Consider the following 10,725-nt stretch of genomic DNA (forward strand, 5'->3'; position numbering starts at 1 on the left):
GAGGGAAGGAGGGAAGGAAAAAAAGATCCAAACTGAGATGGAGTGACCCAGTGGCTGAAATAATGATGCCAAATATAGTGGAACCAGGAACATATCAGGAACTAGGCAATGCTTCATTCTGTGTCTACAAGGTTGCTATGAATTGGAATTGACTTGGAAAGTGCTTAACAACAAAAAATCAAGGGGTGTAATTACATTAGGACTATTTCTACTTACTAAAGGTATTGTTTCTCTATCCTATCAAGTAGGAACTGACTCATTGCCTACTCTCCAGTAGGTTTTCAGAGGAAATAAATGTTATAGGAGATTGCCCATTTTCCCCCCTCAGTGCTGCCAGTGGATTGAAACCACATATCTATGGGTTTATAGTGCAATCCTAATAACTAAACTTATTGTGGTTGTTGTGATTGTGTACCATTGGGTCAGAATCAACTTATAGCTGACCCTCCATTGAGTTTTTAGAAACAGTAATTTGCAAGGGAGAAGATTCCCCATCTTTCTCCAGCAAAGTAGCTAGTGGATTTAAACTGTGAGCCTTCAATATGGCAGTATATCTCCTTACTACTAGGCCACCATAGCTCAACTCTAATATTTAGAGTTATTAGTGTGGCTTAAATTTCTTTGAAAAGTAATTAAGAGTTATCATTGCTGCTGTGTTCCATCTAGTTGGAACTGATGCATAACTGGCCCTCCAGCAGTTTTTCAGAGGCTATAAATCACATGAGAGGATATTGCTCATCTTTATCCCATAAAGCACTGGTGAACTCAAGCTGCATGGCTTTGGGTTGACAGTGAGGTTCTTTATCACTAGGCCACTAGAGTTCCAATTAAGAGAAGAGTAACTTTATTCATTTTAACAGGGCCTCTTACTTGAAAAAAAAATATCTTCTCTCCCATAAACAGAGAGTTCTGTTGTCCTAGTGGCAAGAACCTGTGCTGCAATTGTGAAGACATACAGTTCAAGGCTACCAGCTGATTGACGGGAGAAGGATGGGTAATAGACTCCCATGTGGTCAGCTACGAGTCAGTTCCAACTTTACAGTATACAACAACTATAAACACGTATTTACATGTTACAAGCCCATTTTAGTTTTGTTCAAGGGCAGGGATCATGTTGTCCAACTAATCCCTAATCACCTAGCACATAACCCACCTTTGCAATCAATGACGTTTTGTAGAATTGATAGAAATAGTTGAAAATCATCGCTGCCCTCGGATCCCTGCAGAAAAACCACAGAAGACAATTTTAGACCTGCAGATATGGTTGGTCAATAAGCAAGGGATACACAGACTAACTTGACTGATCTACTAATCTGCAGTGTACATTTTCATCTGTGTTCTTAAAATTCACATAAAATTGTGTACAGCAGATTAGTCAATAAACAGTCAAACCCAGGCTACCTTACCACAAGTCAGTGTGTATCTTAACTGGTTAATCCACTCTTGCTCCAGAGATTGACATCCACAAATTCTTCTCCCTCCAAGTTATCTTCTAATAAAGGCTTTCCCAGCTATCTTTGAGGTGAAGATATGTTCTTCAACAGAGTTTAAGGAGTCAGCACTTCTAAAACTTCCAAGTGTAGAAGAAAGTAAGTTTTGGACTTCTCCTAAAGGTAGCTCTCCCTGGAGAGAAGAAAATCTCCCCAAGGCAGATGCTTTTCTTTTTTTTTTTTTTTTTTCTTCTTTACTTGCCATTATCACCTGCCTGGCTGATTCGAACAGCAGGAATTGAAGCACTAATATGCCACTCTGGAAAGAATGTACATAGCACTGCTGTCCAGAGACCAAAGAGCGACTACACACACACACACAGAGCATAGGGAAGCTGCATGACTTAGCAACATCTGTGACTTTGCCTTCAGTTATACTAAGAGGGAGGAAATTGGAAAGCATCTATCTCAAATAGACACCCCTAAGGAACATAAGCAAACAATGGCATGAATTGTCTGAATAGCCTCTCTTGGGATTTTCTCCCCGTGGAATGACCAATTGAAGATCGTGGCTAATTTCAATTCCTTTGTAGGAAAACAAATCTTAGTTTGGTACATAACACACAATGCATCTTTAGTAGTTTGAGAAGTGACTGACTCTGTTGGAAAATGTGTCAACTCGGACTCATGGTGACCCTAAGTGAGTGACAATGGAGCTGTGTTCCATGAGAATTCACTCACTGATATTTTGTGAAGAGGTTCCCAGGCTTTTCTTCTGAGACACCTTTGACTGAACTTAAATGTCTAACCTTTTGGTTGGCAACTGAGCATGCTAACCATATGTTTTAGGATGTTTGTTGTTGTTGTGTGCTGTTGTATCTGCAGCTCTAAAGCCTGCCCTGTCCTGATTCAGTCTCATGCACTCTGACACACCAACCTACATTGCCTCCGTTACTGTATCAAAGGCATTTCATCCGTGGTCTTCCTTTCCTGCACTGTCCCTTCACCCTCTCAAGCATGATGTTCTTCTCCAAGGACTGGTCCCTCCTGACCACATGCCCCAAGTATGTGAGATGGACCTTTAAAATCCTACCCTCCAAAGATAAACTTGGTTTCACCCTCTCCAAGATGGACCTATTTTTTTATCTTGGCAGTCCATAGTATGTTCAAGACTCTTCTCCAGAACTACAGTTCAAAGGCTTCAATTCTTCTGTCATCTTTGGTCTCTGTCAAGCTCTGTACATAGTTCTCTGTGAAGACCAAGTCCTGAATCAGGCACACCTTATTCTCTACGTTAACATTGTTGCTTCTCAGTACTCTGGAGAGGTCCCTGACAGCAGATTTTCCCAATGCAATTAATTTTTATTTCCTGACTGCTGGTGTCAAGAGTGTTGAGGAAACTGTAATTGTTAACAACCTCAATCTCTTCTACATCTGCCATTGTGCTGCCAACTGGCCCAATGGTAAGAAGAATCTTGTCTTCTTGATGTTGAGCTTCAGTCCATAGGGAAGACTACAGTCCTTGATCTTCTACAGCAGGTACTTCAAGTCCTCCTCAGTTTCAGCAAGCAAGGTTGTGTCATCTGCATAATATTGGTAGTTGATGAGTCTTCCTCCATTGCTAATGCCACATTCCTCCTCTTAAAGCCCAGCTTCCTGAATGATCTGTTCTGCATATAGATTGAAAAGGTATGGAGACAGGCTGCATCCCTGGTGCATTCCTTTCCTGATTTTGAAATCCTTGTTCTGTTCTGAGGTTTGCTCTGGTTCAAGTATAGTTTCACACAATCAGGTGTCTTGTGATTACCATTCTACTCAAGGTTAGCCACAATTTTTTGAGCCATAAAGGCTTCTCTGAAGGACTTGGCAAAAAATAAAGCCCCAAAATAGATGAAATACCAACTGACATTTCAACAAACATGCTGCCCTGGATGTGCTCACCAGGTTGTGCCAAAAAATCTGGAAGACAACTACCTGGCCAACTGACTGGAAGAGATCCATCATCAGACCAGAGCAGGGAGACACTGCATGATTCAAAATCAAGAAAGGGGACTGTCAGAGATGTATTTTGTCTCCATACCTTTTCAATCTTTACGCAGAACAGATCATCTGAGATGCTGGGCTATATGAGGAGGAATGTGGCATCAAGACTGGTGAAAGAATCATCAACAACTTGCATTATGCAGACGACACATCTCTGCTTTCTCAAACTGAGGAGGACCTGAGGCGCTTGCTGCAGAAGGTCAAGCAAGGACTGCAGTCTTCAATATGAATTGACACTCAATATCAAGAAAACAAAGATTATCACCACTGGGCCAATTGGCAGCATCAGTATGGATGGTGAAGAGATTGAGATGGTTAACAGTCTTAGTTTTCTTGATTCCACAGTCAACACTCTTGGTAGCAGCAGCCAGGAAATCAAGAGACAAATTGCATTGGGAAAGCCAGCTGTGAGGGACCTCTCAAGAGTACTGAAGAGCAATGATGTCAGGCTAGAGACTAATGTGAGCCTGATCCAGGCTATAGTCTTTGCAATTACGTGCTATGCATCAGAGTTTGACAGTGAATAAGGATGATAGAAAGAGAATTGATGCCTTTGAGCTGTGGTGCTGGAGAAGAGTGTTGAATATACCATGGACTGCTATGAGAACAAACACGTTTGACCTGGAGAGGGTGAAAACAGAATGCTCTTGGAATCAAGGATTCTGAAGCTTCATCTAACATACTTTGGGCATGTTGCAAGGAGGGATTGGTCCTTGAAGAGGGACATCATGTCTGGGAGAGTGGAGGGGAGACACAGGAGAGGAAGACTCTCGATGAGATGGATCAATTCTGTGTGTGGAGTGGTGGGAATGAGTGTGTTTGAGACGGCGAGGTTGGCACAGGATAGAACGGCATTTAGGGCTCTTGTACATAGGGTCACTATGAGTTGCAAGCGACTCGATGGCACATAACAACAACAAACAAAAAAAGATGACTCGACAGAGTATAGAATTTATGTTTTATGATAGACATAGGCTAATTGATTTACGCAAAATGGTTGGAGTTCACAGGGCAATGAAACAGTAATCTTTGTATACTACATGTACAGATTGTTGTTGTTGTTAAATGCTGTCGAGTCGCAGGCGACTCATAGCGACCCTATGAAGGAGAGTCCTCGATGCTTGGGTGTCTCTTATCCTCTCTCCAGGTTCATAGGTTTTCCGGAGGCAAGCTATTACGGAAGTGAATGACACTCCTCCTTCCAAGCTACCTGTACAGATTAGTTGAAAATAAAATTATTAATCCCTAGGTGATTCAATGGTTAAGCACTCAACTTCTAACCAAAAATGTTGTCAATCTGAATTCCACATAGAGACACTTGAGATGAAAGATCTGTAAATCTACTTTCAAAACTTCACAGCAATTGAAAATATGGTATAAATTCTATTTTAAAACACATGGGGTCTCCATGAATCAGACTTGCCTGCATTGCAAAAGATTTTATGGGACAGTTCAGATAAATGGTGGCAGATTTGTAACATAAGAGGAATAAAAGACCATCTCCTCCTTCACGTTTTTGTTTGTTTGTTATTTTTATTTTTTAAAAAGGCAAGAAATGTAGTTTATTCATTACACTGTATATAAAAAGACAGATAAAGAAAAGGAAATTGGAACAGGAAGCTACATTGTTCCTCCTAAAACCCAAAATAGTTACAACCTTTTGGGAATTTATACAAGTTACAATAAAAAAATTTGTTTCACATCAACGTGCTATATAAAAGAGACTGTTCATACATCTTGCGAACAGATCTTCTTTAATATGAGAGACCTTTACATGGATAAAGAAACCAGTCTTCTCAAGTCACAGGATATTCACTGACACAGGAAGGAGAGAAAGCAAAAGTGTCACTTTTTTTGTTCATTATTTTATAATTTATTCCAGGAACTTAACTGAGTACAGTACATGTATTTTCACATTGATACATATTTACCTTGAAGTAGAAGCTATTTTCTCCATACTGCAGACAAAGTAATTGAAACTCTGTTAAGTAATTGACTCAAAGTTCTACAAGTAATAAAAAACAGAGTAACTGATTTATCTAATCTCAAAGCCATGATCTTCAACTTTATCATCTTACATATGTTGGAAATGCTTTCTGTAGATAAAAACATCAAATCTTTTATTTTTTTTAAAAATTGTGATTTTAGTGAAAGTTTACGGAAAATATAGATTTTCATTCATTCATTGATACACACATCCTCTTCATATTCACTTTATAATACATGTCTTGTTTCTGATTATCATTCAAATAATGTCTAATCATCCATTCCATTCAGATAGTCCTTTCCTTCACCTATTCCAGTGAAGTATTCACTAGCTGTCCATTCTTTTCCTGCTCTTCCCTCCTGTGTCTATGCTATTTTTATAATAGTAATACTTATGCAGTACTTACCCTTTTATGACTGAAACCATTCACTCAGCATGTCTTCTAGACTCATTCATGTTGTATAGTGTTCTACAAGTTTATTGATTTTCAATGTTTTGTAATATTCTATTGTGTGAATGTCCCTTCATATTTTTTTGCCAAATTTTCTTGTGTCAGATTCAATTTATTCATCAAGTTTCTTAATACATACAGAACTCAAAGCTTTATTAATCTAGTTAATGCTTGTCTTTTGGATAAGTCAAATCCAACTGTTTTGTGAAATAAGAGTATCTCCTATAGTAATCAAGCATGACTTCTTATTTTAATTTACATTAAACTATAATGTGTTTGAGACATGGTGGTAGAGTCCATAGGGAATTTCGCTGTTAATCCAAAGGTGGGAGCTTGAATCAGTCCACCAGCATCTCCCTGGAAGAAAGTTAGGCAATCTCCTAAAATCTAAGGAACGGTCAGTCAGTTATAAGTCAGTTCCTACTCCATGGCAATGGGAGATAGATAGTACATTGTATTTAATTTCAAGTGCAATCCGCATAAGATAATCCACATAACTATTGAGTACTTAGGACCATTGGGAATGCCATTTATTAGCCTGTCAATGTACTTAATATCACATGGACTGACAAAAGAACAAACAAATCTGTCATGGAGGAAGTGCACCCAAGGTCTTCCTTAGAAACCAGGATGGAGAAACTTTATCTCACATACTTTGGGCATGATGTCAGTTGTGGTCAGAACTTTGAAAAAGATACCATGCTGGAAAAGGTGGAAGTTCAAAGAAAAAGAGAAAGACTTTTTGAAAATATGGATTGACACAGTGACTGAAACAATGAGCTCCAGCATGTTAGAGATAATCCAGAAGTTGCAGGATAGGCCAAGGTTCAGATCATAGTATATACAAGTCAGAGTCATCTTGATGGCACCTAACAATGACTGTGTCATAGAGAACATGTAACCAGAGTACTCCTTGGGGTCAAAGATGACAAAGCCTTTTCTCTCATACTTTGAACATGTTGCTAGGAAAGGATAATCCTTGGACAGGGACATCACACTTGTAAAGTTGGAGCATTGGTAAAAGAGAGGATGTGTCACGACCTGATGGATTGACATAGTGACTAGAGCAATAGGTTCAAGGAGGTGAGAGATTTGGAAGACGGCACGGCATAGGACATAGTTTAGATCTGTTGTTCATAGAGTCACAATGAGGGACAATCAAGAGTACCTGTGGGATTGCAGCACAGCTTCTTTCTACTAGGCCACTAGAGCTCCCTTTAGATTGAGACATTCTGGTACACTCACACAGTGGAATACTATGCAGCACACAGGAGCAATAATGGAGAACATTATGTTAAGTGAACTAACTTAGTCCCATGAGGACAAATAATTTATAATAAGGTAGTTGTAGAGCACGTATGATTTTATTAATGCAATTGGTCTTTTGATGTTGTTGTTGTTATGCTATCAAGTCTGTGACTCATAGCAACCCTATGTACAACAGCCCTATACTCTGCTCTATCCTGTGCCAATATCACTGTCTCTGACACACCTACCCCAATTATCCTAGTCACTGAATCAATCCACCTCATAGAGGATCTTCCTCTCCTGTGCTGTCCCTACACCGTGCCAAGCATGACGTCCTTCTGCAAGGACCGGTCCCTCCTTGCAACATGTCCAAGGTATGTCAGATGAAGCTTCAGAATCCTTGCCTCCAAGAAGCAGCCTGGTTTAAACCTCTCTAAGATGAACCTGTTTGTTTTCTTAGCAGTCCATCGTGTATTCAATACTCTTCTCCAACACCACCGCTCAAAGGCATCAATTCTGCTATCCCCCTAATCATTGTCTAGCTCTCTAATTCATGGCAAGTGATTTCAAAGACCATGGCCTGTATCCGGCACACTTTATTCTTCAGACTGACACCATTGTTCTACAGTATTTTGTAGAGGTCCCTAACAGCAGACTTTCCAATGCAAGGCATTGCTTAATTTCCTGGTTACTGGTACGAAGAGTGTTCACTATAGAACCAAGAAAACGAAAGCTGTGAACAAGTAAAACGCTTCACCATCACGATGATGCGAATTGGCCCAGGGGTGAAAATCTTTGTTTTCTTGATGTTGAGCCTCAATCAATATTGAAAGCTACAGTTCTTGACCCTCTGCAGCAAGCACTTCAGGTCCTCCTCAGTTTAAGCAAGCAGGGTTTTGTCATCTGCATAAGGCAGATTGTTGATGAATCTTTCTCCAATTCGGATGCCACACTTCTCACACAGCCCAATAATTATACTGAAAGGAATTAGCAGACACAGAATTTAATGAAACAACATATGAGCAAGAGGCTATGATGATGAAAGAAGTTCAAGCTGTTTTGAAGGAATTGGCAAAAAATAAGGCTCTGGGAATTGATTGTATACCAATTGACAGATTTCCACTAACAGATGCTACCTGAGATGTGCTCAACAAGTTGTGTCAAGAAATCTGAAGGACAACCACTTGGCCAACTGACTGGAAAAGATCTGTATTTGTTACCATTGCAAAGAAAGGAGATCCAACAGAGTGTGGAAATTATTGAACAATGTCATTGATAACACATGCAAGCAAGATTCTGCTGAAAATTATCCAAAAATGACTGGAACAGCACATCAGCTGAGAACTACCAGAGTGCAGTCTTGGTTTAGAAGGAGTCATGGGACTAGCAATATTGTAGATAATGTTTGATGGATCTTGGCTGAAAGCAGGGAATACCAGAGGAATACCTATCTGTGTTTAATTGATTAAGCAAAGGTGTTTGACAATGTGGATCACAACAAACTGAGGCTGACTCTGAGAAGAATGGGAACCCCAGAACACTTGATCATGCTAATGCAAAACCTATACTTGGACCAGGAGATAGTCGTCAGAACAGAGCAAGGAAACACTGCATGGTTCAAAATTGGGAAGGGTGTATGCCAGGGATGTATCCTATCTCCATACCTATGTCTTTTGATAGTGGTTGTAAAAAAAGCAAGGGCTGTGTCTAAACAGACAAATCTGACCTTTGCCAACTCCACAAAGGGGAACTCTCCCTGTCAACAACATCAGCAACACAAAACCAATTCCCATTAGGTCAGACATATCCTCTATGCTCTTGAAACTCTTTCTTCTCATCCCAATACCAATCTTACTGCTTTACTCTGCTCAAAATTCATTACAATATCTCACAGATCACACAAAACCTTATTAGAGATTTCAAAAGACCATAATTCAGGTGAGTAGTAGATACAGTCACTAAGTCAGGACAGCTTTTGAAGTATGCTCGCAGTCACCTTAGCCTTCAACCAGTCCTGCCAGTTATGGTTCTCCACTTCTCTAGTCCTCCGACAAACTTGGGCACAGCCTCTTCGTTCAGGTTCCCTGTGGGGCAGCAGTCCTAAAGTCTGCTCTATCTCATGTCAGGTCTCTAGTTCTCTACTGCTGACTGCTATAGCTGCTGCTTCCTTAGGCCTTGGTCTAGTTGGTGTAATAATCTTTAGCCCTAAATGACATGCTACATTCTTGTCTTGTTATTTGCTGTTGGTGAGATTTGTAAATTCTGCTGCTGATTCGAACAGTTGGCTCAAGTATAGCAGAGATGATGCAGATGACACAAGCTAAGGCAGGGTCCAGATCTGTCACACACAGGATTATTATAAATACTCAATTCAATGGCATCTAACTACAACACTTTCTTGACTATAACAGAAGACATGCCGTTATAGTGACATTTTTAATTTTCTAAAATAAAAGCAACATATGAATAGGACATGTAGCTTCTAAACTTAGTTTGTTCTGTTACATATACAATCGCATAAAACCCGTTCGCATTTGTCATTTAGCTTCGCCTTCCCAAATATGTGTGGCATTATGATGTTATATACTAATCTTAGTATAGTCGAGATGTTTTATGTGTTGCTACAAGAACACTACCTAGCATTAAAATGAAAGTTGTATTTGTAATGCATACTTATCTAGTATTTGTTTTGTTTTCTAGGCTCTTCAATGGCCAACAAGGAATTATTATTCAAAATTTTAGCACAAGATCCATTCTCACTGTCACCAATGTGACACAGGAGCACTTTGGCAACTATACTTGTGTGGCTGCCAACAAGCTAGGTGTGACCAATGCGAGCCTGTCTCTTAACCGTAAGTAGCATTGTTGCCAAATGCTCACATATACTTGTTAACTTCCATTCAAGGTAGAGATAACACTTGAAAATGTCGTATGTTCATGTTTGAGCCTTAGCTTGATGTAACACATTTCTCACACAAGGTGGATAACCTTCTCCAGAAGAATGAATATGGAATTTGAGACACTTTTTTTCATCCCTTTAAAGTCAACATATATTTTAAAAAATCTTTGACACCAGAGAAAAAGGAGCAAGAATACATAATTAACTAACCTACTGAAATATGTTTTCTGTCTGATGACATTTGGTTTGGTGCAGGTGTTTTTTAGTTTCAATTTAGTTTCTTAAAATGTGTTATATTATCTTTAATCATAGATAAGTGTGACATGAATTTGTTTTTAGTTTTTCTTTGACACTCATCATGGAGTATGACATAAAGAAAATGAAGTAGTAAGTAAATGATCATGGGCAAAAAATTTTATCCATACATTAATGCAGTTTTAAGACACTTTATTTTGAATTATTACTTAAGGTATTACTAAAATAAATACTACATATTTTCCTGTCAATTTGTTACTAAGGGATAGAAATGAACAAAGAAAGAACATAAAGTTGAGCCAACAGAGAAAATTTTGCTAATATTTTCTTCTGCAATTAACTTTAGTTCTTTTTAGAAGCTAAGTAACAAAAAAAAATTGTTAAATCCATATTCTTTTTTTTTAGGAGGGGG

General features: G+C 39.0%; 1 protein-coding gene across 2 annotated transcripts in view; it reads left to right on the forward strand.

Moving 5' to 3' along the window:
* Nucleotides 1-10,725, forward strand: part of NEGR1 (neuronal growth regulator 1) — a 1,417,016-nt gene that overhangs the window by 1,118,621 nt on the left and 287,670 nt on the right. For both annotated transcript variants that reach the window (XM_006896776.1, XM_006896777.1), the window contains one exon: nucleotides 9,860-10,011. In XM_006896776.1, coding sequence (XP_006896838.1) covers nucleotides 9,860-10,011 — 152 coding nt within the window. The remainder of the gene's footprint in view (nucleotides 1-9,859; nucleotides 10,012-10,725) is intronic.

This window comes from Elephantulus edwardii, unplaced genomic scaffold (genome assembly GCF_000299155.1).
Source record: "Elephantulus edwardii isolate Elephantulus edwardi_28Jun2011 unplaced genomic scaffold, EleEdw1.0 scaffold00190, whole genome shotgun sequence".
Classification (NCBI taxonomy): Eukaryota; Metazoa; Chordata; class Mammalia; order Macroscelidea; family Macroscelididae; genus Elephantulus; species Elephantulus edwardii.